Source organism: Lepisosteus platostomus, chromosome 14 (genome assembly GCF_059453375.1).
Source record: "Lepisosteus platostomus isolate fLepPlt1 chromosome 14, fLepPlt1.hap1, whole genome shotgun sequence".
Lineage (NCBI taxonomy): Eukaryota > Metazoa > Chordata > Actinopteri > Semionotiformes > Lepisosteidae > Lepisosteus > Lepisosteus platostomus.
In genome coordinates, this window is record NC_142624.1 from 30,863,432 (window position 1) to 30,890,260 (window position 26,829).

At 46.0% G+C, this 26,829-nt stretch overlaps 1 protein-coding gene and 17 non-coding genes across 27 annotated transcripts in view; all 18 read left to right on the top strand.

The window, feature by feature from the left end:
• The first annotated feature begins 342 nt into the window (after window positions 1-342).
• Window positions 343-459, top strand: LOC148649235 (U5 spliceosomal RNA). Its single transcript, XR_015926604.1, has one exon. It is a non-coding gene; the product is annotated as a U5 spliceosomal RNA (small nuclear RNA).
• Window positions 460-850: 391 nt separating this feature from the next.
• On the top strand, window positions 851-967 carry LOC148649236 (U5 spliceosomal RNA). Its single transcript, XR_015926591.1, has one exon. It is a non-coding gene; the product is annotated as a U5 spliceosomal RNA (small nuclear RNA).
• A 391-nt stretch (window positions 968-1,358) lies between these two features.
• LOC148649237 (U5 spliceosomal RNA) lies at window positions 1,359-1,475 on the top strand. The gene has a single exon (XR_015926592.1). It is a non-coding gene; the product is annotated as a U5 spliceosomal RNA (small nuclear RNA).
• Window positions 1,476-1,866: 391 nt separating this feature from the next.
• LOC148649238 (U5 spliceosomal RNA) lies at window positions 1,867-1,983 on the top strand. The gene has a single exon (XR_015926601.1). It is a non-coding gene; the product is annotated as a U5 spliceosomal RNA (small nuclear RNA).
• A 391-nt stretch (window positions 1,984-2,374) lies between these two features.
• Window positions 2,375-2,491, top strand: LOC148649239 (U5 spliceosomal RNA). Its single transcript, XR_015926593.1, has one exon. It is a non-coding gene; the product is annotated as a U5 spliceosomal RNA (small nuclear RNA).
• A 391-nt stretch (window positions 2,492-2,882) lies between these two features.
• Window positions 2,883-2,999, top strand: LOC148649240 (U5 spliceosomal RNA). Its single transcript, XR_015926594.1, has one exon. It is a non-coding gene; the product is annotated as a U5 spliceosomal RNA (small nuclear RNA).
• A 391-nt stretch (window positions 3,000-3,390) lies between these two features.
• LOC148649241 (U5 spliceosomal RNA) lies at window positions 3,391-3,507 on the top strand. Its single transcript, XR_015926595.1, has one exon. It is a non-coding gene; the product is annotated as a U5 spliceosomal RNA (small nuclear RNA).
• A 391-nt stretch (window positions 3,508-3,898) lies between these two features.
• On the top strand, window positions 3,899-4,015 carry LOC148649242 (U5 spliceosomal RNA). Its single transcript, XR_015926606.1, has one exon. It is a non-coding gene; the product is annotated as a U5 spliceosomal RNA (small nuclear RNA).
• Window positions 4,016-4,406: 391 nt separating this feature from the next.
• Window positions 4,407-4,523, top strand: LOC148649243 (U5 spliceosomal RNA). The gene has a single exon (XR_015926596.1). It is a non-coding gene; the product is annotated as a U5 spliceosomal RNA (small nuclear RNA).
• A 391-nt stretch (window positions 4,524-4,914) lies between these two features.
• On the top strand, window positions 4,915-5,031 carry LOC148649244 (U5 spliceosomal RNA). The gene has a single exon (XR_015926597.1). It is a non-coding gene; the product is annotated as a U5 spliceosomal RNA (small nuclear RNA).
• Window positions 5,032-5,422: 391 nt separating this feature from the next.
• Window positions 5,423-5,539, top strand: LOC148649245 (U5 spliceosomal RNA). The gene has a single exon (XR_015926608.1). It is a non-coding gene; the product is annotated as a U5 spliceosomal RNA (small nuclear RNA).
• Window positions 5,540-5,930: 391 nt separating this feature from the next.
• LOC148649246 (U5 spliceosomal RNA) lies at window positions 5,931-6,047 on the top strand. The gene has a single exon (XR_015926607.1). It is a non-coding gene; the product is annotated as a U5 spliceosomal RNA (small nuclear RNA).
• A 391-nt stretch (window positions 6,048-6,438) lies between these two features.
• LOC148649247 (U5 spliceosomal RNA) lies at window positions 6,439-6,555 on the top strand. Its single transcript, XR_015926598.1, has one exon. It is a non-coding gene; the product is annotated as a U5 spliceosomal RNA (small nuclear RNA).
• Window positions 6,556-6,946: 391 nt separating this feature from the next.
• On the top strand, window positions 6,947-7,063 carry LOC148649248 (U5 spliceosomal RNA). Its single transcript, XR_015926599.1, has one exon. It is a non-coding gene; the product is annotated as a U5 spliceosomal RNA (small nuclear RNA).
• Window positions 7,064-7,454: 391 nt separating this feature from the next.
• On the top strand, window positions 7,455-7,571 carry LOC148649249 (U5 spliceosomal RNA). The gene has a single exon (XR_015926602.1). It is a non-coding gene; the product is annotated as a U5 spliceosomal RNA (small nuclear RNA).
• Window positions 7,572-7,962: 391 nt separating this feature from the next.
• LOC148649250 (U5 spliceosomal RNA) lies at window positions 7,963-8,079 on the top strand. Its single transcript, XR_015926600.1, has one exon. It is a non-coding gene; the product is annotated as a U5 spliceosomal RNA (small nuclear RNA).
• Window positions 8,080-8,470: 391 nt separating this feature from the next.
• Window positions 8,471-8,587, top strand: LOC148649251 (U5 spliceosomal RNA). Its single transcript, XR_015926610.1, has one exon. It is a non-coding gene; the product is annotated as a U5 spliceosomal RNA (small nuclear RNA).
• A 5,174-nt stretch (window positions 8,588-13,761) lies between these two features.
• hecw2a (HECT, C2 and WW domain containing E3 ubiquitin protein ligase 2a) overlaps window positions 13,762-26,829 on the top strand; it is a 48,473-nt gene continuing 35,405 nt past the window's right edge. For 4 of the 10 annotated variants that reach the window (XM_088605601.1, XM_088605600.1, XM_088605606.1 and 1 more), the window contains exon 1: window positions 13,762-14,543. Coding sequence is in view for 2 of the 10 variants with exons in the window: in XM_088605598.1 (XP_088461724.1) it covers window positions 14,036-14,151 (116 nt within the window). In the remaining 8 variants the exon portion in view is untranslated. Of the gene's footprint in view, window positions 14,544-15,780; window positions 16,277-26,829 lie in introns of those variants that run through there. The other 6 variants (XM_088605602.1, XM_088605598.1, XM_088605599.1 and 3 more) reach the window with 4 other exon arrangements.

The following is a 26,829-nucleotide window of genomic DNA, read 5'->3' on the forward strand; positions in this document are numbered from 1 at the left end:
TGTTAAGGCGGTTGTGGCCGTCTGCTCCGCGAGTCCTCGGTCTCCGGCCGTCTGATTGGCGCTCTTTTCTTCGGGGGGCGGGAAGTGTCCGGCTGAAGGGGATCTTGGGACCTCGCTTTGCATAGCGGCTTCCCAGAGTGCGTCGTTTGCGGCACAGTGTGGCCGGGTGTTTTCCGAGTTATCGCACGGATTGGGCACGCCCGCAAGCCAAAGGCCGCAGGCGATGAGCCCGGAGCTGAACGGGCCCCACTGGCTCGTTTGTAAGGCCAGGTGCATTGCCAACCACGACCGGCAGGGCAGAGGCTTTGAAGGCGGCCTGGGCTCCTGCAACCATGCAGCCACGCACTCTGGTTTCTCTTCATCTCGTACAGATCTTTCGCCTTTTACTAAAGATTTCCGTGGAGAGGAACATGAATGAGTTCCATGCAATTTTTGTGCTTCCCTGCCTTCGGGTGGGGTGCAGCTGGGCTGGTCAAAGAGAGAAAACAAAACCGCTCACAATCGCTCTTGTTAAGGCGGTTGTGGCCGTCTGCTCCGCGAGTCCTCGGTCTCCGGCCGTCTGATTGGCGCTCTTTTCTTCGGGGGGCGGGAAGTGTCCGGCCGCAGGGGATCTTGGGACCTCGCTTTGCATAGCGGCTTCCCAGAGTGCGTCGTTTCCGGCACAGTGTGGCCGGGTGTTTTCCGAGTTATCGCACGGATTGGGCACGCCCGCAAGCCAAAGGCCGCAGGCGATGAGCCCGGAGCTGAACGGGCCCCACTGGCTCGTTTGTAAGGCCAGGTGCATTGCCAACCACGACCGGCAGGGCAGAGGCTTTGAAGGCGGCCTGGGCTCCTGCAGCTGTGCAGCCACGCACTCTGGTTTCTCTTCATCTCGTACAAATCTTTCGCCTTTTACTAAAGATTTCCGTGGAGAGGAGCATGAATGAGTTCCATGCAATTTTTGTGCTTCCCTGCCTTCGGGTGGGGCGCAGCTGGGCTGGTCAAAGAGAGAAAACAAAACCGCTCACAATCGCTCTTGTTAAGGCGGTTGTGGCCGTCTGCTCCACGAGTCCTCGGTCTCCGGCCGTCTGATTGGCGCTCTTTTCTTCGGGGGGCGGGAAGTGTCCGGCCGCAGGGGATTTTGGGACCTCGCTTTGCATAGCGGCTTCCCAGAGTAAGTCGTTTGCGGCACAGTGTGGCCGGGTGTTTTCCGAGTTATCGCACGGATTGGGCACGCCCGCAAGCCGAGAGCCGCAGGCGATGAGCCCGGAGCTGAACGGGCCCCACTGGCTCGTTTGTAAGGCCAGGTGCATTGCCAACCACGACCGGCAGGGCAGAGGCTTTGAAGGCGGCCTGGGCTCCTGCAGCTGTGCAGCCACGCACTCTGGTTTCTCTTCATCTCGTACAAATCTTTCGCCTTTTACTAAAGATTTCCGTGGAGAGGAGCATGAATGAGTTCCATGCAATTTTTGTGCTTCCCTGCCTTCGGGTGGGGCGCAGCTGGGCTGGTCAAAGAGAGAAAACAAAACCACTCGCAATCGCTCTTGTTATGGCGGTTGTGGCCGTCTGCTCCGCGAGTCCTCGGTCTCCGGCCGTCTGATTGGCGCTCTTTTCTTCGGGGGGCGGGAAGTGTCCGGCGGAAGGGGATCTTGGGACCTCGCTTTGCATAGCGGCTTCCCAGAGTGCGTCGTTTGCGGCACAGTGTGGCCGGGTGTTTTCCGAGTTATCGCACGGATTGGGCACGCCCGCAAGCCAAAGGCCGCAGGCGATGAGCCCGGAGCTGAACGGGCCCCACTGGCTCGTTTGTAAGGCCAGGTGCATTGCCAACCACGACCGGCAGGGCAGAGGCTTTGAAGGCGGCCTGGGCTCCTGCAACCATGCAGCCACGCACTCTGGTTTCTCTTCATCTCGTACAGATCTTTCGCCTTTTACTAAAGATTTCCGTGGAGAGGAACATGAATGAGTTCCATGCAATTTTTGTGCTTCCCTGCCTTCGGGTGGGGCGCAGCTGGGCTGGTCAAAGAGAGAAAACAAAACCGCTCACAATCGCTCTTGTTAAGGCGGTTGTGGCCGTCTGCTCCGCGAGTCCTCGGTCTCCGGCCGTCTGATTGGCGCTCTTTTCTTCGGGGGGCGGGAAGTGTACGGCCGCAGGGGATCTTGGGACCTCGCTTTGCATAGCGGCTTCCCAGAGTGCGTCGTTTCCGGCACAGTGTGGCCGGGTGTTTTCCGAGTTATCGCACGGATTGGGCACGCCCGCAAGCCAAAGGCCGCAGGCGATGAGCCCGGAGCTGAACGGGCCCCACTGGCTCGTTTGTAAGGCCAGGTGCATTGCCAACCACGACCGGCAGGGCAGAGGCTTTGAAGGCGGCCTGGGCTCCTGCAGCTGTGCAGCCACGCACTCTGGTTTCTCTTCATCTCGTACAAATCTTTCGCCTTTTACTAAAGATTTCCGTGGAGAGGAGCATGAATGAGTTCCATGCAATTTTTGTGCTTCCCTGCCTTCGGGTGGGGCGCAGCTGGGCTGGTCAAAGAGAGAAAACAAAACCGCTCACAATCGCTCTTGTTAAGGCGGTTGTGGCCGTCTGCTCCACGAGTCCTCGGTCTCCGGCCGTCTGATTGGCGCTCTTTTCTTCGGGGGGCGGGAAGTGTCCGGCCGCAGGGGATTTTGGGACCTCGCTTTGCATAGCGGCTTCCCAGAGTAAGTCGTTTGCGGCACAGTGTGGCCGGGTGTTTTCCGAGTTATCGCACGGATTGGGCACGCCCGCAAGCCGAGAGCCGCAGGCGATGAGCCCGGAGCTGAACGGGCCCCACTGGCTCGTTTGTAAGGCCAGGTGCATTGCCAACCACGACCGGCAGGGCAGAGGCTTTGAAGGCGGCCTGGGCTCCTGCAGCTGTGCAGCCACGCACTCTGGTTTCTCTTCATCTCGTACAAATCTTTCGCCTTTTACTAAAGATTTCCGTGGAGAGGAGCATGAATGAGTTCCATGCAATTTTTGTGCTTCCCTGCCTTCGGGTGGGGCGCAGCTGGGCTGGTCAAAGAGAGAAAACAAAACCGCTCACAATCGCTCTTGTTAAGGCGGTTGTGGCCGTCTGCTCCACGAGTCCTCGGTCTCCGGCCGTCTGATTGGCGCTCTTTTCTTCGGGGGGCGGGAAGTGTCCGGCCGCAGGGGATTTTGGGACCTCGCTTTGCATAGCGGCTTCCCAGAGTAAGTCGTTTGCGGCACAGTGTGGCCGGGTGTTTTCCGAGTTATCGCACGGATTGGGCACGCCCGCAAGCCGAGAGCCGCAGGCGATGAGCCCGGAGCTGAACGGGCCCCACTGGCTCGTTTGTAAGGCCAGGTGCATTGCCAACCACGACCGGCAGGGCAGAGGCTTTGAAGGCGGCCTGGGCTCCTGCAGCTCTGCAGCCACGCACTCTGGTTTCTCTTCATCTCGTACAAATCTTTCGCCTTTTACTAAAGATTTCCGTGGAGAGGAGCATGAATGAGTTCCATGCAATTTTTGTGCTTCCCTGCCTTCGGGTGGGGCGCAGCTGGGCTGGTCAAAGAGAGAAAACAAAACCACTCGCAATCGCTCTTGTTATGGCGGTTGTGGCCGTCTGCTCCGCGAGTCCTCGGTCTCCGGCCGTCTGATTGGCGCTCTTTTCTTCGGGGGGCGGGAAGTGTCCGGCGGAAGGGGATCTTGGGACCTCGCTTTGCATAGCGGCTTCCCAGAGTGCGTCGTTTGCGGCACAGTGTGGCCGGGTGTTTTCCGAGTTATCGCACGGATTGGGCACGCCCGCAAGCCGAGAGCCGCAGGCGATGAGCCCGGAGCTGAACGGGCCCCACTGGCTCGTTTGTAAGGCCAGGTGCACTGCCAAGCACGACCGGCAGGGCAGAGGCTTTGAAGGCGGCCTGGGCTCCTGCAGCTGTGCAGCCACGCACTCTGGTTTCTCTTCATCTCGTACGAATCTTTCGCCTTTTACTAAAGATTTCCGTGGAGAGGAGCATGAATGAGTTCCATGCAATTTTTGTGCTTCCCTGCCTTCGGGTGGGGCGCAGCTGGGCTGGTCAAAGAGAGAAAACAAAACCGCTCACAATCGCTCTTGTTAAGGCGGTTGTGGCCGTCTGCTCCACGAGTCCTCGGTCTCCGGCCGTCTGATTGGCGCTCTTTTCTTCGGGGGGCGGGAAGTGTCCGGCCGCAGGGGATTTTGGGACCTCGCTTTGCATAGCGGCTTCCCAGAGTAAGTCGTTTGCGGCACAGTGTGGCCGGGTGTTTTCCGAGTTATCGCACGGATTGGGCACGCCCGCAAGCCGAGAGCCGCAGGCGATGAGCCCGGAGCTGAACGGGCCCCACTGGCTCGTTTGTAAGGCCAGGTGCATTGCCAACCACGACCGGCAGGGCAGAGGCTTTGAAGGCGGCCTGGGCTCCTGCAGCTGTGCAGCCACGCACTCTGGTTTCTCTTCATCTCGTACAAATCTTTCGCCTTTTACTAAAGATTTCCGTGGAGAGGAGCATGAATGAGTTCCATGCAATTTTTGTGCTTCCCTGCCTTCGGGTGGGGCGCAGCTGGGCTGGTCAAAGAGAGAAAACAAAACCGCTCACAATCGCTCTTGTTAAGGCGGTTGTGGCCGTCTGCTCCACGAGTCCTCGGTCTCCGGCCGTCTGATTGGCGCTCTTTTCTTCGGGGGGCGGGAAGTGTCCGGCCGCAGGGGATTTTGGGACCTCGCTTTGCATAGCGGCTTCCCAGAGTAAGTCGTTTGCGGCACAGTGTGGCCGGGTGTTTTCCGAGTTATCGCACGGATTGGGCACGCCCGCAAGCCGAGAGCCGCAGGCGATGAGCCCGGAGCTGAACGGGCCCCACTGGCTCGTTTGTAAGGCCAGGTGCATTGCCAACCACGACCGGCAGGGCAGAGGCTTTGAAGGCGGCCTGGGCTCCTGCAGCTGTGCAGCCACGCACTCTGGTTTCTCTTCATCTCGTACAAATCTTTCGCCTTTTACTAAAGATTTCCGTGGAGAGGAGCATGAATGAGTTCCATGCAATTTTTGTGCTTCCCTGCCTTCGGGTGGGGCGCAGCTGGGCTGGTCAAAGAGAGAAAACAAAACCGCTCACAATCGCTCTTGTTAAGGCGGTTGTGGCCGTCTGCTCCACGAGTCCTCGGTCTCCGGCCGTCTGATTGGCGCTCTTTTCTTCGGGGGGCGGGAAGTGTCCGGCCGCAGGGGATTTTGGGACCTCGCTTTGCATAGCGGCTTCCCAGAGTAAGTCGTTTGCGGCACAGTGTGGCCGGGTGTTTTCCGAGTTATCGCACGGATTGGGCACGCCCGCAAGCCGAGAGCCGCAGGCGATGAGCCCGGAGCTGAACGGGCCCCACTGGCTCGTTTGTAAGGCCAGGTGCATTGCCAACCACGACCGGCAGGGCAGAGGCTTTGAAGGCGGCCTGGGCTCCTGCAGCTGTGCAGCCACCCACTCTGGTTTCTCTTCATCTCGTACAAATCTTTCGCCTTTTACTAAAGATCTCCGTGGAGAGGAGCATGAATGAGTTCCATGCAATTTTTGTGCTTCCCTGCCTTCGGGTGGGGCGCAGCTGGGCTGGTCAAAGAGAGAAAACAAAACCGCTCACAATCGCTCTTGTTAAGGCGGTTGTGGCCGTCTGCTCCACAAGTCCTCGGTCTCCGGCCGTCTGATTGGCGCTCTTTTCTTCGGGGGGCGGGAAGTGTCCGGCCGCAGGGGATTTTGGGACCTCGCTTTGCATAGCGGCTTCCCAGAGTAAGTCGTTTGCGGCACAGTGTGGCCGGGTGTTTTCCGAGTTATCGCACGGATTGGGCACGCCCGCAAGCCGAGAGCCGCAGGCGATGAGCCCGGAGCTGAACGGGCCCCACTGGCTCGTTTGTAAGGCCAGGTGCATTGCCAACCACGACCGGCAGGGCAGAGGCTTTGAAGGCGGCCTGGGCTCCTGCAGCTGTGCAGCCACGCACTCTGGTTTCTCTTCATCTCGTACAAATCTTTCGCCTTTTCCTAAAGATTTCCGTGGAGAGGAGCATGAATGAGTTCCATGCAATTTTTGTGCTTCCCTGCCTTCGGGTGGGGCGCAGCTGGGCTGGTCAAAGAGAGAAAACAAAACCGCTCACAATCGCTCTTGTTAAGGCGGTTGTGGCCGTCTGCTCCACGAGTCCTCGGTCTCCGGCCGTCTGATTGGCGCTCTTTTCTTCGGGGGGCGGGAAGTGTCCGGCCGCAGGGGATTTTGGGACCTCGCTTTGCATAGCGGCTTCCCAGAGTAAGTCGTTTGCGGCACAGTGTGGCCGGGTGTTTTCCGAGTTATCGCACGGATTGGGCACGCCCGCAAGCCGAGAGCCGCAGGCGATGAGCCCGGAGCTGAACGGGCCCCACTGGCTCGTTTGTAAGGCCAGGTGCATTGCCAACCACGACCGGCAGGGCAGAGGCTTTGAAGGCGGCCTGGGCTCCTGCAGCTGTGCAGCCACGCACTCTGGTTTCTCTTCATCTCGTACAAATCTTTCGCCTTTTACTAAAGATTTCCGTGGAGAGGAGCATGAATGAGTTCCATGCAATTTTTGTGCTTCCCTGCCTTCGGGTGGGGCGCAGCTGGGCTGGTCAAAGAGAGAAAACAAAACCGCTCACAATCGCTCTTGTTAAGGCGGTTGTGGCCGTCTGCTCCACGAGTCCTCGGTCTCCGGCCGTCTGATTGGCGCTCTTTTCTTCGGGGGGCGGGAAGTGTCCGGCCGCAGGGGATCTTGGGACCTCGCTTTGCATAGCGGCTTCCCAGAGTGCGTCGTTTCCGGCACAGTGTGGCCGGGTGTTTTCCGAGTTATCGCACGGATTGGGCACGCCCGCAAGCCAAAGGCCGCAGGCGATGAGCCCGGAGCTGAACGGGCCCCACTGGCTCGTTTGTAAGGCCAGGTGCATTGCCAACCAAGACCGGCAGGGCAGAGGCTTTGAAGGCGGCCTGGGCTCCTGCAGCTGTGCAGCCACGCACTCTGGTTTCTCTTCATCTCGTACAAATCTTTCGCCTTTTACTAAAGATTTCCGTGGAGAGGAGCATGAATGAGTTCCATGCAATTTTTGTGCTTCCCTGCCTTCGGGTGGGGCGCAGCTGGGCTGGTCAAAGAGAGAAAACAAAACCACTCACAATCGCTCTTGTTATGGCGGTTGTGGCCGTCTGCTCCGCGAGTCCTCGGTCTCCGGCCGTCTGATTGGCGCTCTTTTCTTCGGGGGGCGGGAAGTGTCCGGCGGAAGGGGATCTTGGGACCTCGCTTTGCATAGCGGCTTCCCAGAGTGCGTCGTTTGCGGCACAGTGTGGCCGGGTGTTTTCCGAGTTATCGCACGGATTGGGCACGCCCGCAAGCCAAAGGCCGCAGGCGATGAGCCCGGAGCTGAACGGGCCCCACTGGCTCGTTTGTAAGGCCAGGTGCATTGCCAACCACGACCGGCAGGGCAGAGGCTTTGAAGGCGGCCTGGGCTCCTGCAACCATGCAGCCACGCACTCTGGTTTCTCTTCATCTCGTACAGATCTTTCGCCTTTTACTAAAGATTTCCGTGGAGAGGAACATGAATGAGTTCCATGCAATTTTTGTGCTTCCCTGCCTTCGGGTGGGGCGCAGCTGGGCTGGTCAAAGAGAGAAAACAAAACCGCTCACAATCGCTCTTGTTAAGGCGGTTGTGGCCGTCTGCTCCGCGAGTCCTCGGTCTCCGGCCGTCTGATTGGCGCTCTTTTCTTCGGGGGGCGGGAAGTGTCCGGCCGCAGGGGATCTTGGGACCTCGCTTTGCATAGCGGCTTCCCAGAGTGCGTCGTTTCCGGCACAGTGTGGCCGGGTGTTTTCCGAGTTATCGCACGGATTGGGCACGCCCGCAAGCCAAAGGCCGCAGGCGATGAGCCCGGAGCTGAACGGGCCCCACTGGCTCGTTTGTAAGGCCAGGTGCATTGCCAACCACGACCGGCAGGGCAGAGGCTTTGAAGGCGGCCTGGGCTCCTGCAGCTGTGCAGCCACGCACTCTGGTTTCTCTTCATCTCGTACAAATCTTTCGCCTTTTACTAAAGATTTCCGTGGAGAGGAGCATGAATGAGTTCCATGCAATTTTTGTGCTTCCCTGCCTTCGGGTGGGGCGCAGCTGGGCTGGTCAAAGAGAGAAAACAAAACCGCTCACAATCGCTCTTGTTAAGGCGGTTGTGGCCGTCTGCTCCACGAGTCCTCGGTCTCCGGCCGTCTGATTGGCGCTCTTTTCTTCGGGGGGCGGGAAGTGTCCGGCCGCAGGGGATTTTGGGACCTCGCTTTGCATAGCGGCTTCCCAGAGTAAGTCGTTTGCGGCACAGTGTGGCCGGGTGTTTTCCGAGTTATCGCACGGATTGGGCACGCCCGCAAGCCGAGAGCCGCAGGCGATGAGCCCGGAGCTGAACGGGCCCCACTGGCTCGTTTGTAAGGCCAGGTGCATTGCCAACCACGACCGGCAGGGCAGAGGCTTTGAAGGCGGCCTGGGCTCCTGCAGCTGTGCAGCCACACACTCTGGTTGTTTTTCATCTTGTACAAATCTTTCACCTTTTTCTAAAGATTTCTGTGGAGAGGAGCACGAATGAGTTCCATGCAATTTTTGTGCTTCCCTGCTTTCGGGTGGGGTGTAGCTGGGCTGGTCGCCGGGGATCTTATTTTTGTTCAACTTTATTTTCTTTTCACAAAAAAATACAGGCCATCACAAATTAGAGACATTACATTAATATACATACTTAAACAGTATATATGATCACATGTCATTACATTTTGAGACTGTACCAGTTATATAGCAACAATTTCTTTTGTTCTGGTGCACATCACGTTCTTTACTTAAATATGATAATGTTTTTCACAGTTTCTTGAGATATTGACCTACGCCCCCTATTTCTCACAGATTTTCTGCTTCCTCCTTCCCTTCTCTTCACTGATCTCTGAGGTAATAGTTCTCTCAGGTGATGAACAGGGCCAAGTTACCTGCTGCCTTGAGTGGGACCTCAATGCCTTTGAACAGCCCCATGTTTCTCACTCTCCACAGGGCGTCTTTCCCACTGTTCTCCACGGCCCAGATACTGTCAAACATGTCAGGAGGAAGTTTGACAGGAGAGATGCCGTATATGACGAAAGCAGCGGTCAGGGTAAATTGGGGTGAGAGAGCTTGCAACCAATCTTCAAACTGTGCCCAGAAGGCCTTAGCAAGAAAGCAGGACCACAGGAGATGGGTCACAGTCTCCTCCTCGCTGCAGCCCACTCTAACGCAGCGAGGGCTGGGGGTGAGGCCCCTACGGTACAAGAAAGTTCGTACCGGTAAGCACTGGTGGATGACACTCCAGGCTAAATCTCTGTGAAAGTTGCACAGAAGCTTAGATGATGTGTGTTTCCACACCTTCCTTGTTTGGACTGATGTTGAAATGCCCACAGGGGTCTGCCTATTGTTCTGGGGTGCAACGAAATCTTCTAGTTTTTGGACGCTGACATTTCGGAGGGGAATATGGCCAATTGGGTGAGATCTTAGAAAACTTTTAACTGTCCCATAAATTGCAATATCTCAAGAAACTGTGAAAAACATTATCGTGTTTAAGTAAAGAATGTGATTTGCACCAGAAAAAAAGAAATTGTTGCTATGTAACTGGTACCGTGTCAAAATGTAATAAGATGTGATCATATATACTGTTTATGTATGTATATTAATGTAAAGCTTTCTAATTTGTGATGTCCTGTATTTTTTTTTTGTGAAAAGAAAATAAAGTTCTTAATAATCTAAAAAAAAAATCGATACTGTTGGGTTTTGTTTTTGTGAAAATACTTGATTTCACTATAAACGTCTCACAATAAGCACACCTGAAGAAGGCTCCATGGCCGAAACGTTGTGTTTTTTTCTCTTTTTTTTTCAGAGTGGAATAAACCTATTAGTTGTTCCTTTACAGCCTACGCATGCTGACGCAGCTACCCACCTGAAATCTCACAATAAGTATGCACTCATATAGACTTGCAACACTATTACAACTGTTGTAACAAAAGGTGATCGTCCTTTATCAATCATTAAATTAGAGGAAGTAAATGCTTGTTAAACTCTTGTTAATCTGTTTGCAAAGTATCACCTCTGTGTCTTGTTTATGAAAACAAGATTCTTTGGTCGCTATGGTTCCACCATCTTGCCACCAGAGGGCACCCCCAAACTCTAGGAGCTACTCTTGCTGTACAGCAGAGGAACAGACCAAGCAGATGTCTTTTGCCACTCCCTCATTGTCTAGTGTCACTAGCTCTCCCTACTTTCCTTCATCAGGCCTATTTAAATCCTGCTCTCTAACCACATTGTGTATAGTGTTGTTTGCTGTAAATATTCTCATTTTTTACTATTTCCCTTATTATAATAGCTTTCTCCTAATCCTGCTTGCTTTCCTTGTTAGCCTAATTCTTGTTTTTTGTTCCTGGGATTTGTTTCCTTCTTTTTTTTTTTGCATCTTGGTTTTTCCCTGTTGGTTGTTCTATGTTCCTGGTTACCTACCTGGTTTTGGACTTTGGTCTGTTTGTAGACTTCATTAGTTGATTGTGTTTTATGGTTGTCTTCCTGGAATGCTTTCCTGGTTCTGGACTTTTGTGTGTTTGTAGGCTATGGGTGCAGATTGTGGTTTTTTGTCCTCATCATGATTTCTTTGACAGTTGGAACCTGCATAGAATCCATTCCTTGAATATCTGTGCCATCAGACAGCCCATTCAGAGGTGAATACAATGCAGAAACCAGCCCCCTTGTGCCAGGTCAATAATGTTCAAGAAAGAAAATATAGGAATGGAAAAAATGATGAGAGAGAACCCAGAGACCCTTATTGCTGGCTGCTACCAGGCAAACAACTGTGAAAACTACCTTTTTTTTTTACTGGGCGGAGCAGTGGTTCTGTGGCTATCTTCTGCAGCTGGCAGAGGAATCCTACTCCGTTGGGCCTCTGAGCAAGGCCCTTATCCCAAACTGCTCCAAGGGCGCTGTATTATGGCTGACCCTGTGCTCTGACCTCAAGCTTCTCTCCCTGTCTGTGTCTCGTGGAGAGCAAGGTGGGGTATGCGGAATGACAAACTCCTAATGCAAGAAATTATATAGGGCTAATAAAGTGATGTTATGTTATGTTACTGAGCACCAAAAAGCCTGGCACACAGATATATGCAAGATATAATCAAATATCACCAAAAGAGGCATCAGCAGAGGTAGGCAGCAGGAACTGATTCTGGCGAGATTCACAAAGTGGTGACTACCACTTTATTAAAAAAATAAAGTATCACATTCAAAAATGAATACAAGATCTGAAATCACCACATCCAGATGCAAATGATAGAGTTTGCAGGACAACAAAAACCTGCAGTCCTCAATAGCCTTGCAGAGCCGAGCTGCAGCTCACAGAAAGGAAAGTAAAAATTCTCAAACAACAGCTTAGGAATCTGAATATTTCTTACTGCAGCCCTAAAAACAACAGAACAGCCCTGAGGCTCAGGATGCAACATAATTACACAAACCTCCACACACACTGACAACCCTGTTATCTGCACAGCAAACTCTAACACCCCAAACACTCTCACTGCACACCTGTCTCTTTTTTGCCTAAACACAGTGCGATTAACACACACCACCAGCCCCACAGATGGCCTCACCCAACACCCCCACCTTATTTTCACACATTCCCACACAAACTTCTGCTTGGCAGTATAGTGCACCTCAGGCACTCCAGAACCAGTGACTCTGAGGTAGCCATTCCCATTGACTGCAGTGGGAAATACATCAGTGAACACAGGCATTTCCCAGGACTCAAAACAGCAAAGGTATGGTGTCCAATGAAAGAAAAGGCACCTCGGCTTCCTTCCAGATCAACCCTATGGACACCAAGGCACATCATCTTCCATGGTACCAACAATCTAAAGACCCAAAGACAGCAGGCGGTTCGGTCCATCAGTCCTTCTCATCAGAATAGAGATCTCCACCCTGCTGCCAAGAAAAGACATGCAACACCACACAATCTAGAAAACGTACTCCCAGCTTTCATGGTACTGCTTCCAAACATCTGCAGCACAAGCCTCAGCATCCCACCATGTGACCCCAGTACCTAAAAGACCACAAACACCTCAAAAAGCAATCGGAATGTTTACAAAGGAGAGCACAATCGGCAGGGACCTAACCAACTCCTCAAAGAGGACACATAGCCAGAAATAAAATTATAAAGAAACGTTTTACAAATCAAAGAAAGGTTGTGAAAATTCAGGGGTACCGTGGAACCTGTTAAACACATGGTCTGAACATCATTGGTGCTGTGGTGGAAAAGCTATTGACTGTGAAAGATCCCCTGCCTCTCCCAGAATATTGCAAGTACAAAATTTAAATACTTAAATATTTAAGTGCCATATTTTTTTTTTAAATCATTAACAAATGAAAGGAAAGTTTCATAATTAGAAGAAAGGTTATGAAATTTCAAGGGTAATGTGGACCCTAATAAACACTTGGTTTGGACATTGTGGCTCTAGGTAAAAAGGTATTGACTGTGGAACAACCTCCACCTAACCCAGAATATTGCATGTAGACTAAAGTCATATTAAAAAAATCCGTAAAGTCCACAGAAAGTATTTCATACTTTCCGTGGACTCTGTAAAACACTTGGGTTGAACTTCATCGGTGCTCTTAAAAAAAGCTACCAAGTACAGCACATCTTTCCTTCTTTCAAACTTATAGCATATGTACAGTAACTGCAATACTAAAGGCCCTTTGAAATGAAAACAGAAAATGAAAACTAATTAAAGAAAATCGAATCCAACACACACACAAGATGCATTATTGTAACCTATTTTGAATTTTGGTATTCTGCTTTATATGGTCATATGCAGGTACTTCGCATATTCTCGCGTTATGAACTCATGTATATTGCACCTAAAAACGAAGGTTTCTAAATAATGCAGTGTAAATACAATTCCTGAAAAAATAAACATCAGTGGTTTGAAAGTTCTGCATGTTTTCCTCTCAAAGTTATTAATATTTGAAAAAGTGTGTATCAAAAATAAATAGGCATATAAATGCTCAAGTGAAGGATGTAAAAAAAATCCCAAATCACACACAACAAAATACAAGAAGTTTGACATCTCTAGGTGGTTTCCTTGAGACATTATTGAGGTATTAAAAGATGTAAATCGAGCTTATATTGTATATAGAACTTCAAGCTGGTTTTATGGTGGTAAATTATGTAACATAGAAATTCACATACTGTACCTCAATTCCTAGTTACACTGCTTTTCATCCGTCATTAAAATTGTAATATTGGAATTGTAATTCCAAACAACGCAAAGGATGAAATGCTGAACAAGGGTTTAAATCGGAGAGTGCAAATCGGAGAATATCTGCGATCGGGTTGAGCCTGTGTTCTGTGCGTGGGATCCGGAGATGTGGACAATGCGATAGTTTTAATTTGCAGGTTAAGATATGAAGTGCTGCATTAGAAATTCTGAAATGGGTATTATAATCATCCTGCTGCTTTAAAAAAAACAATGGTTGTCGTTAACGACAGCGACTGTAAAAACGTTTTTTTTCGCATTCTTTAAAAAAAATAATGAATTTAACAGACGTGTATAATACAATGACAAACTAGGAATGCTCTTCTCGTAGAGTGAAATGGTGATAGTTAAAAGGTAACAGAGGACCTTAATATACGGTTCTCTTTCACCTGACCGAATGTGTGTACAATACTGTATTTTTGTTTGTATACGTTCCGTAGAAATCGGTTCGCTCTCAGTTTTATGCACAGAAATCCTCCCCACTCTCTCCTGCGGGATGGTTCAAACCCCTCTTCAGTGTGCGTTTTCTTCCTGGTTTGCTCTTTGCCTGGCGCTGTAGAAATCCAAGATGAAGGGAAAGTGGTGCTTCCGTATCCAACAAAATTAAAAACTGAATGATAACTCAACATGTTGGTATTTCACTGGGTTTGTAAAAAATAGGGGGTACCCCAGTTATCACTCCTTTACCCGTTTTGCTTTATTTTTTTCCGTTTATATTTCAGCACATATTTTCTGAAGGAGAAAGAGAATAGAAAGGTGTAGTTAACGGATAGTTATGCCTGTGCATTTTGGGGATGAGGCGAAGGAATGCGTTTGTGATTGCAGGGAGCTACAGTATGCAGTGGGTGCTGTTGCTTCTGCGGCGGAAATAGGCGCCCTGGCGGATGCGAGGTGAGGTCTTTAAAAAAATACATAAGAAATGAGATTTCTCCATGAGACGACTGGCCGCTGCCCATCCACTCGAGGAACACGGGAAAACATCACCACTGCCGATTTCGGGGCGTCTCTGATTCCTCACTGCCCCTCGGACTCCTCAAACATCTGAGCAAGCCCGCACGAGCAGAGGAGAGGGGCAGGCACGGGGATGCAGTAAGAGCCGCCTCTGGCGCACGCCAAGTCCTGGATGAGGTCCGGGGCCCATCCCTACAACGCTGTAACTGGATATACAAAAAAATACATGATTTTTCTAAGCATCTTTATGGTTTGAATACATTTTTTTTAAATGGAATTGCTGGCTCCCTTTCTTTCTTGCCTCCCCTCTTTTGTATTCCTTTCTTCCCGGGGTAAGTAAGGTAGTGGAAAAGTGTATGCTTACGTAATGCGCGGCTTAGATTGTTTTTGCTTATTTTACAACCAGGCGTGCGGAATATGTATATATACACCAATAATAATAATAATAATATCTGATGTATGATAAGATTTGAATTTGGCTTGTGTTATTTTCAAAACCTTCGATCAAAGTGGGCTACGTGTGGTCTTGCGGTATTATATGCTGATTCTTTGTATTATTAATATAAATAGATATCGAGGGAATTCCCAGAACAGACTCTCCGTTCCAGAAAGCTGTGTTTTTATTCAGTAACGCTAGGGAGAGGGCTGAGGCTGTAGTATTAATGATGATACAGGCATATGCGAGTGACAGTAAGGAAGACAGGTAAAAATGTACAATAGAAATACACGAAGGAATGCATAAAACTTACTAGTACTGTACTGAATGGCTTGGGGCTTGTGTTGAATTACCTGTGTTGCACTATGATAATTACTGTATTTTTTGCATTTTTTACTTCATAACGGTACCACGCAGAAAAACCCTAAACCGTGGAACTTGTTGATGTTATGCAATTTGTTGCAGAGCAAATTGTCAATTACACTACCGTAGTTTATCACGTTTTTTTATAGTTTCTGTATGCTTCATTAGAATGGCGATTAGTTGTTTTTCCACCTCGTCGAGACCGCATGCCAACTGAACCAAACAACGGAAGCAAAATCATACAAATATACAATAACTGTTAATTTAATAGTGTTGTATTTGTTCACTAATTTTATTAGCCTGTCCATAAATTAGTTTTCTCCTCCGTTAGAGCCTTTTTTTTAAAGATAAAAGCCACTAGCTAGCGGTTTGCGAATTTTAAGAACCTAGCCGATAAACCCAGTACAGTATTACAACCATGACGTGTAGCAGAGACAAAGCTACCAACTCCTGAAAGCCGTTTCAGGACTGCAGTATCACAGTGACATTATTTATTCCAAGGGGACGGAGTCAGCTAATTCGCTTTATTAAATTACCTTGCGATTCAGTCCAATTTCAGTGCTCGTGACGTTTGATTGGGCTGTCAGCGGGTTTTTTTTTTCCAGTAGACTAATATCCACTGTCCAGCACTCTGCGCTTCCTATGCACACCTATCCTGTATGATCCGTCACCTCTCACCTCGGATATATCCATACTGTACGTATTTCGATTCCGATCTATACAATGTACATATGATCGTATTTATGATTCGCTTCTTCATGCAGTGCGACATTTCAGTCTGTCAAAAGCTTTAAGAATTTTTATTTTCACCATGTGCACCCGAGATCCAAATAGGGGTAGTTAATAATAACATGGTTTTGCCATTATTTTTCGAAACAACCTCCTGGCAAAACTGACACACTTTGTGAAGCCCAGAAACGCTCTCCACGACCCCTGGGACCATGCCTGTTAGGGCCCACCTGGCAGGCGACGTGTTACAAATCATATGATCACTTCAGGTCACGTGAGATGTTCCGAAATTTCGTATTGGGTTAAATCCAGATTGAAGGCTGTTTTTACGGATTGCTGAAAGAACAGTGTGATAGTATAAAGTGGTCGGGAGTGACTCCCAAGGGTCAGTGAGAAGTCTCTCCAGGCGTCTGTCTATAAAGTGGCTAAAGCCTTCTTGTGTAGCTATGATGAGTGTGTATTGAGTTCATCACTGCTGTCCCACGCTGAGCTGACTGTGTGCTGAATCCTCATTTTCATTCCCTGGGGAGCAGACAGGTAAGCCGGCTATGAGAGTCTTTACAGTAGAGTTCAGTGAGGGAATTTAGCTTGACTGCTGTTAGAATTCCAATCAAATATGTAAAGTATGGTGTAAACCTTCTGCCGACTATGTGGAAAACAACTAACAGAGTCTTCACAGTAAATAGTGATATGGAAAGAGGAACATCTTAATTTGGAAAGGCACTAAAGGATGCTGTTTAAAGTATGTATCTGGGGTCTCTTTTGGTATAACATTACGTGTGGGTGTGCAGCAGTTTACTGGCCATTCACTCACAGTTCAGTGAGCACCCTGAATGGGATCATGTGATCTCTAGGTGGTAGGCTGTCATCCTGTATTAGATTATGTGATCCCTAGGTATCAGAGGCTGTCTGGTGTCCTGGAATCTTAAGGCTTTAGGGTTTCATCCTGCACCTTCAGGTTATCCTGTAGCCACTCTTTCTGTTGTGAATCATGGGAAATCCAGGATTAGGAATTTGTTGTGGGATCTTAAGGCTGTAGGGGTTCATTCTACATGCTCATGTTGGGGAGGATTTCTAAGTGAATAGTTATTCTGGAATCACCAGTTAAGGTGGATAGAAGCAGTGCTTCCATTTTAACTGTTTTGGAATTGGTGTATACCCCCATCTCTGATTTTATGCATGGAGGAAGGTGGGTTTTGTTTTTTTTAATTATTTTTTTTTTATTTTATATCTGCATCAGGATAACAGTTTTTAAAATCTTTATTATAGGGATATTATATAATATCTTGACAATGCATGTGTGTTTTGCATCAGTGAATTACTTCAGATAATTTACTCATTGCAAAACCTGATTAACAGAACCAATGACTGGTGTGGTTAATCTTTTCCAGGTTGGTACAGATGGTCAGCAGTTGCCCAGTTAATTGAAAAACTGCAGTTCAGAAAAGGGTTTGGTGGGAACCCTGTTTGACTGAGTCCCGGGGGAGTGTAGCATTGGGCTGCTGGGTTAGAGTTTAAAAATATGCCTTGCGTGACCAAGAACAATATGGCATTAGCCGCCCCTGATGGAAATATCAGGATTAGCAGTGTAGGTGTTTCCTGTGGAACATTACCAGTGTGCCTGTAAGTTGTGCTGTGTTGTGACTTGCTCAGTGACGCCCAGGCCAAGTTAGAGACTGTAACAGGGCTTCTGAATCCTCTGGGACAGCAGTCTTTTGCTTTTCTTTCCAGATTACACTCTCAAGGAACTGATTAGCTGGCCTTTTTGTTAATTTAGACATTTGTTTTTAACTCAAGGAGTTAATGTAAAAGACACACTCCATTCATTGATGCACCTATCACATTATTCTGAAGCCAAGGGAAACATGTTTTATGTTAAGCGTTTGAGTGAAGCTGGTGATTGAATGGAGAGCTTTGAGTGGAGGAATTGGAGGGCACTGCCAGGAATTCAAGCACAGGTATTTAGTCTGGGCCTCTTTCAGTGCCCTGTCCTACTCTGTCCCTTCTCTCTTCTGCCACTCCTGGGGGGAAGAAAGCACTGAGCTCACTCCAGTTTTCCTGTGTTGTTCATCTGTGTTGCTAACTCGTCTCGCCCCAGTGCCTTGTTCAGCCTCTTCCAGAAAACAACAGGCTCCTTTTGCTAATAGTGCTGTGATCAAAGCTTCTGTTTATCTACTGATTTAAGGACCCAGTACTGGATTTGAATTCACTTTTCCTTCTGTTCTGTGTGTCAGAATTTATGGTGTCTATGGGAGCAGACATGGTGAGACAGAGCTGTTCAAGCAGCGTCCAGTAACTTCAGTCCAAGCACTGTGAAAGAGAGAGACGTGTACGGCTCTGTCCTGTAAAGACAGGCCAGGGTATCCCCCTTGTCGTATTTGCAGCCCTGGCTTTTTCCTCACACCCACGCTCTCCCCCCTGTAGGTTTGTAATCAGCATGTTGCCTTATGTTGTAATGGTAGCAACTAATTATCATTGATGCCCTTCAAAACACAAGCTGTTTTAAATCCAGAAATTCACAAATGGTATTCCAGTGTATGAGGAACTGAGTAATAATAGTTGTTATTATAATGATGGTAGTTTTAGTAATAATTATATATTTGTAACAACAATAATTGTAGTAATATTCCAGTTAGTAAAGCATGGTGAAGGAGGTTTATAATTTAAGGCTTTGTTTAAGGGCTTTTTTTCAATTTAGTTGACTTGACTTGGGCAGTGCGGTGGCTCTGTGGCTACGGATCTGTGCCTGTGGCTGGAAGGTTGCCAGTTCATATCCCACGGCTGGCAGAGGAATCCTACACCGTTGGGCCCCTGAGCAAGGTCCTTAACCCCAACTGCGCCAGGGGCACCATATAAATGGCTGACCCTGCGCTCTGACCCCAACCTTCTCTCCCTGTCTGTATGTCTCGTGGAGAGCAAGTTGAGGTATGTGAAAAGACAAATTCCTAATACAAGAAATTGTATATGGCCAATAAAGTTATCTTATCTTGAAGCAGCTGCTCTAACAGAGTGTGCAAGTTACACTGCATTAATCTCTAAAGATCTCATGGCAGTGCACAGAAATCTTATTGTAAAACCAGCTGAGCAGCTCATGTACTGGGAGCCCATTTACGAAAAAATGGGACTTTGTATACCCTGTGGTGGACCAGTTGTGGTGGTGTTGTAAGTAAGGTCTCCGGGTCCTTTCTCTTAACCTTGTTTATCACCTGCTGTCTGGGAGCCCTGTGCCCTTGGGATCTTTAATGTTGTCCAGCCAGTGAACAGCTTGGCAGGGACTTTTAATTAAGGCTTGATGCTAGTCTGTGTAGAGCAGGGGGGCATGTACACACAGACACTGGCGCATTTGTTGGCCTGGCTACTCTTAAGGAAAACAGAAGGAAGGTTTGGAAGAAGCCTTCAGACATTCCCTGGTCATACTGGAGCAGTGCTACCCACAAACTGGTATAGTTTTTCAATATGGTAAATGTGCCTGGTGTTGTGGCATATTTTGCATGGGTTTCTTTTAAATGACTTACAAATGAGCCCAAATTCATTTTCCTTTCCTGTAATTTCTGATTTACTTGAGTTTTCTATGCTAATGTTGTGACTTACCATAACAAATGGAATATGCAATACTATCCTTAGGAACTTTTACTATAGTAAACAATTATCATAATCTACTCTAGTACAGAAATCAACATAAACCTGTAGGCGAGATCAATAAAAGCAAAGTAATTCCAGTGTAACATTCCTGAGAAAGTAAAATTACCATGCCTATACACAGTGAGAAATTTAATAAGTGTATTGGCCTGGTTCAGTTATTTGCTTCACTTCCATAAGTCTCTGTGTTCTGTAGGGCAGCAGAAACGAGCACTGCCTGATTGCTTTTCACTTTCCTCCAGTGTGCATTTCTCTCCTTTCAGGCCAAGTATATAATTTCATCATCTGCGCTGGGCCTTAATCTTAAATCATGCTAATTTCGAGTCTTTAATGAAATTCTGAAGAAGGGTTAGACTGGTTAAAAAATGAATAAATCCTTATGTCTCTGAGCAGAGAGAGCTACCCATCCTGGAAAACCAACAGACCAGAATTTTCATCACCTTTATTCTAAAACGTAGTCTTCTTTATATTGTACACAAAATATTGAAATGTAAGTTTTAGGCCTATATGTAATTTATGTATACCGCACATGAAAGCCTGGGAAGTTAAGTTAACATAAGAGAGACTTCGGCGCTCCATGTATTTTTAGTAACATATTACAGGGACTAATTTGTCTCAGAACAGGTTGAAGCAGAAAAGCCTCAAATTTGAAAAGTAAAATGTTCATAATAAATATTTGATGATTATTTGCAAAAAATTACAGGGTATTATAAACAAAAGTTTCATAAAATATATGTGCTAGATGAGACAGCAATAAAAAACAGGATTTTGTTGATGCTTAGTCAATAAAAACATTGGTGTTTTTATTGACTATTGACAAACTATTGACTATTGACTATTGACAAACTATTGACAACAAAATGACAATTTTGTCATTTTTGTCAAGGGCCACAACCTTTGTCATTTCTATTCCCTGGTTTTATACAGGAGTATAAAGATTCTTAACCTCAATGGACTTGATTTAGCAAAGAAGTTGCAGGTGTACATCAATATTTTTAAACCTTTAGGACTTAAATGTGATCCAGATTTATCAAGAGGAATACTGAACGTATCAGTAGCCAAACTGTACAAATCCATACATTTCTGCATACTGACTATTCAGATTTATTCATGTAATCTAAATCTGTTGAAAATAAATGCTAAAAATTTAGTTCTCTAATAATTTTTTTGTCATCTGGTAGTTTTACAAGGCCTCAGAAACTTAATAGAAGCTTCTGGAAGTCATCTTTATTGTTCCTTGATGTCAGAGGACATCAAGTAGAGAAATAGGTGAAACACTCTGTACTTTGTCATGAAAGGGGAACTCAGAGATCTGTCCAAAGATCAAAAGTAAATGATTACAACAATTTGAGTTGGTTTTAAAAAATTCTGTAAGACATGTCAGTGACGTTTGTCATTATGAAGTTCAAGGTTAATAGGGTTGTTGAAACCCCACTGTGGTGCTGATGTAAGAAAGTTTTGCCCAACTGTGAGGTCAGCAAATTGATTGGGGAAGTTAACTCACACCCAGGGGTAGCAATTGGAAATCTTGAAAAAAATCTCTGGCATCATTAGGATACAATATCTTGAATGCTACCCTTTAAGTCCTCCTGTTTGCCGCAGTATCAAGGAAGCCTAAGAAGAAAAGAGAAGAATTTTCCAAACATCAACTGATTGGCTCAAATTGGACCAAACAAAGTGGATAAATGAGACAGAATTTTGGACAGTCTTGTTAGTCTCATCATCCCTTCTGTGAAAAAGTCTGCTTTAGGGTTGGTTTGGATCCTCTGGTCCTGGTGTCCTTGTTAGAGCTGAGAGACAGACAGGTTGAGTTCTACCAGGGTATTTCAACCAAAAACATACGTAATGACATTAGTCACCAATGTTCTGTACAATAGGAGAACGTAAAAAGCCTGTGCCATGCTCAATGAGGAAATGACTAAGGAAGCATAGAAATACATTTTTGATGGTTATCAGTGTCTCTAGTAGAACATTTAACACAAGTGCAGGTTGTGTGATCTCGAGGGTTTGGTTTTGCATTCTGTAGTGCGTTAGTTTCCGTCATGGTACATTTCTGACCCTATTGAAATCCTACAGGAAGCCTCACCTCAAGGTTATTGTGGCCAAAGGAAGAGTCACAAAATATTGAATGTGAGAGGTAAATAAATCCATATTCAACATCATACATTCAGAATTAGATGCGACTGTTTTTGGCTGCTGTTTCTTTTTGTACCTATGCTTCCATTCTACAGTATCTGCCTGTGGAGTCCCATTAGGAGTGAGGTTGCCCTTGCCACCTATGCATGATTTGTTTGCACTCATGAGCAAATAGGGGGGAGGGAACTAGCCTTTTCATTATTTAAGATTTCATAAAGGTTTAAAAAAAACATCTGTGCTTCGATTGTCACAGATGAAGTTATTTCTTTGGGTAATATATGGATTAAAATAAATTGTGCTTCCAAAATCCTAATCATCAAATTATTTTATTTAAGATTTCTACCCAGAGTATATCGGGCTCCTTTTTAGATGTTTTAGGAGTGTCTAGAGAGATTAAATCCTGGAAACAGGTCCCGTCTTCTTTGTCTGATTCTCTGTGTAAGGGCGCAAACTCCTGTTTGATGTTGACTCTAATATGGGCCTCTCGCAGCGGAAGAAACAGATTTGGCTGGCTGGACTGACAGAATTTCAAAAGAAACTCGTTCTGAGCTGAGTGGCTCAATCCCTCCCTTGGCATCACTGGATCCTGGCTTGTCTTCACATTATTTACATGGAGCTTTATACAGCTCAGACCTATCAGGAACTGTTTGGTGGATGGTGTAGGTTCATAGTGCCGCTGCAGTCAATGCCTTTTTTAAAAGGAACTGCAGTCCCAGTTTCTCAGACGAGTTATTAAATCTCCGTACCAAAATAAATTCACTGAAGATAGAGAAAAATGTTACAAATTTCGAATGAAGCACAAAATCGTGAACTTTGTGAATGTACTGAAAGTCGCCATGTTGTCACAAACCCAATGGTGAGAGTGCGAGTACCCACGAATTGTGTCGTTATGTGGCCCTTCCTGCTCACTAGTCACTGTAATGTGTGTAATGTGCGAATTAAGTACAGGTTGTGCAACAGATATTTCACCACAGAAAGTTTCCAAAATAATCTGTATGCAGGGTTAATAAGTAAGTTCCATTTATTGCCAAAGTCGAGAGCAATATTTCTATTAGATTAAAAGAGATGTATTCACAGGCCTGCTTGTTTACAGTGAAACAGGGCTGCATCATGTCACAGGAAATTTTGTTGTCTCGTTCTGAATAGCAGAGTATACCACCGCGCAGGCCTGGAAAGTTAGTCAATTTAGTGTTGTAAATTGGAGGTCTTACAAGTTACTGTGTACATTTTATTTCATTGTAGTTTGAAATGCACTCGTCAATGCTGATTCTTTCTAGTTGGTTGCTGTCTGACTTTATTACAGGGGTCCTTGAGTAAAGACTGGGAGTATGGTGCCAGTTAGGGTGATGGAGGGTTGGTAAAGTAAAAAAAAAAAGATTTTTGGAAACTTTTTTGTATTCTTTTGAAAAAATAATAATACAAACAGTTCACAAAATAAATGCACAATATAAATAAATTGAAAGTTATGTAAGTCTTTTTATTGATTATATTGATTGTTATTGAACTGCTTAATGTGAGGTTTTCATGCTAAATCAATGTTTAGTTACAGTTCATCAAGGGTATAAATACAGTTTAAAGGCTACCATATACATAACAGTTTACAGGGGTGCACACACACCCAGTGCATATATGGGTCAGTGCTCAGGGCTTGTCTGCCTGTGAAGTATTCTGTGGTGTATAGTTATAAATAACAGTCTCCCGGGGGGGAGTATAAATAGCCCCTGCACTGAGATACACACAGACACAGGACATCCAGGGAGACAGGGCCATAGAGCCTGATGACTCTGAAAGTTCATTTAATCTCTTTCAGATGGTAATGCAGGAGTTCTGTATCCAGACCATTTTCCTTTCTCCATTTTGTTAATACAGAATTTGGTTTCAGTAGGGTATGCTCTTACTGGATCACAGCCACAGGCTAAATGAGGGATATGTTTGGGTGCCAGATGAAAAGGGGAAATGTGACAGAGGTCCTTCAGAATGTTGAGAAGAGGAATGGGTACAGAGTAACCTATTATTAGAGTTTTGTCAGGTTTAAATACTCGCAAAAAGCAAAAAAAACTGCTGTTCTGCATTTGGTGACAGCATGTGAAAGAACTGTATCTGTACTTTTCTTTGCTTTATGAAGCCTGTTTCTTTCATCTCACTCATGTTGTTCACTGGTAAACTGGATATTGTGGTTGCATGTGCTAATGAATATAGGTATCATTTTAAAATTGGGATACAATATCTCCGTACCACTTATGGGCCCCCACTCATTACAGAGGTTTGCATAAAAATTGTTCTGACAATTTCTGAAATCCAAATGAAACACAAACCTTGTATTCAAAAATCCGTATTTTTAAATGTATGCAAAGTCGTGGCAAGCATAAAATGTAAAGGGAATACATGAATACACTCTTATGAAGAAGCATAGGGAGACAGAAGGAGAGAGAGCTCTGTGTTGAATAATTTACAGATATTACTCAAAGAATAGTGTGCATCTTTCAGTAACTGATCAAAAGCATTGTGAGGATGGTAAGCAGTATGACAGCTCAACTGATGTGTGTTTTGTGGAATAGTGCTGTATCTCATGCTCATGCAGATGCACAGAGTTGAGTGCATTACCCAGGAATAAATTATGCCTATATCTCTCTGGAATACAAACTCTTCTATGCTGTAGTTTTACCAATCATTTTTTAAAATTAAGAACAGGTGGAAGACTGCTTGAAAAGAGATGTTTATTTAACTTTCTACATAAACTGATACTCAATAGCTATATAACCTTCATAAAATGCCAAATAAAGGGACATTTTAACTTTTAAAAGTTATTGTATTTTTGGAGCAATAGTGTATTTGGGGACCCCCATTTTTTTTTTGTAGGAAACTCATTAGCCTGTCAAGAAACCTAGAAACAGTGGTAATGGAGGACCATTAAGTTTAAATTGGGAAGACCTCAGGAGACATGAAAAGCAAAAGAACTGACAGTGATGTTTGAAGTAATGTTTTGATTGAAAATATACAGTAGGATAGCCTTAAAGGGCCACTAGGCACAGTGACAATGGATTTCTGAACACCCACCATGAAAACGCAGGGGGTGCAGCCATACGTCTCCCTTTGATAAAGCCTAAGTGCCAAACTGGGGTGATGTCCTCAGTTTGCTGGGGGTTTGACGTCACACAGCCTATTGAAACAAATTGGAGGATGATCCTATTTGTGGATTAGAGTGAGTAGGAGTGAGTTACTTGATTTGCCTTTCATCTTGTTGTAGACTAGCCTTGTGTAAGTACTTAATTGGAATTAATAATTTTAATTTAACCAGTGTTTAAAAGGTCTTAAATGGCTGTTCACTTAGATAATTCTTATCTCTTTTTTTCTAATATGTATTTTAATGAATATATGAATAGGCAGTCCTATAATAGTATATATCTCCCTTTTGAATTGGATTATCAATTGCTATTGTTAGCCCTTATTAATTTAATATTATGTTAAGTAAAAATAACTTCCTGGGGACAGTCTTCAATCCTGAGATGGTTAAAAAACCTAGTAGAATAATATTGTTTTACCTCTGGTGCTGGAGATTCTAGAGGATCTCCAGTAGCACCGGAATAGCCTAGATTGAAGGAGGTGCATATTTTATCTTCCTGGATAAAAAAATGGATTTCTCCAGTTGTCTTATCCAGGTAGGGTTGGGATTAACATAAGAAGGCCTGCTAGTCTGATAATTCTCCCTGATTCCATTCCTGGCTAATCCCTCCTTGTTTATCCAGGAGGCTCTCCTTGATTTCAGATCAACAGTACCTTGCTGTCCTCACCTTTGCCTGAGTGTTTCTGCACTTTTCAATCAGCCTGTCTGCTTTTTATTGTGCTGGACATGTTACAATAAAGGCTGTTGGCACGTGCTAGTGAATTATGTCACGTATTGACACAGGAGGCTGTAATAAAAGTACATTAGAATATCCATGTTACAACAGGGGGCTTTAATAAAAGCAAAGTAATATAGTCACGAGAATAGGGACTGTAGCTGAAGTGCAGTAATTGTACAGTACATTCTTGTTACATCAGTAGCAGTAATGAATGATGGAACTATTATTTCACTTAGGGGACTGCGGTTAAATTACAAAGGAATAATCACATTGCAACACTGGTATAGTTAAAGTGCAACCAAATAACCATGTTATATAAGGAGAGTACGGTAAAAGCATAGTAAACCAGTCATGTGGCAGAAAGCCCTGTAGCAGTTGAGCCGGAGAGTTATACTGAAAGTGCAATCAAATAATCAATAAACCTGAAAAATAAATGGCATGATGCTAACAAACTACAGACAAGAGGACTCAATTTAAAGCAGTTCAGATTTTCTCACATTTTGCCCAGGAAGAAAAATATAGTGTATATTTGCACCAAGTTTATAATGCCTCACCAAAGTTATAATACAGAAATCACAGGGTGTAGTGACTAGTAACAATGTGTGATAGGAAATTCGACAAGGTAAGAGAGATTCAGCGAAAACTGCCTGCGACTGTTTAGCCCTGCACATTTGTCACTCCTGCATTTTGCTTTTCCTAGCAGAGAGTCGCTGTGTCATTGCTCAGTAACAGTCCGGGAAGCAGCTGTGTCAGCCACCCAAGGTGCCCCGGCCTAGCCAGGCAGGGACTGAAGTGTAGTCAGCTAAACCGCGCATCGGTGTGTACATGATGAAGAGGGTGGTGTATGTGCCTAGTCAGGCTTTGCCAAGAACAAGGGCAGGGAAGAGGAGAAATTGTGTTTAAAACAGGTTTGTGGGCTCTTGAAAAATCCCGCCTAGTCATGCTGTGCATATTGAATCACTTCGTTTTTCAACGGGGGCTCTGGGATCTTTGGGTTACTGGCATGTGAATGAGTTGGAGGGTCTTGATAGACTTCTCTCATTTGAAACGTTTTTGATAATTCTGTCGTCTAAATTGGTGTGTGAAGGTGTGATTAACTGTGAACCCTGGTATCTGTAAATTGGGACAGGATTATTAGGCTTTATGTTCCAGCTGAGAGCAATCTGGTGTACATTTTCTCTCAAGGGAAGTTAAACCGGCTAATATTGCAACACTAGCCCAAAATAACTTGAAGCAGATAGACGCCTGGCCCCTTTCTTCTGAAAACCCATCACAGTTTAAGTCCCTTTCGAAAAAAAAGATTAAACATGACGCCAGCTACAGAGAGTAATAACCTGTTTTAAGGAGTTTACCAGTGAAAAGCAGGTTTGGAAGGTATTGCTAAAATGCTACCTGTATTAGAGAAAGTCAACTCCATCAACGTCTTCAAAATCAACAACAGTGAACTATAGGACACAGGTAGAAGCTAAGAAG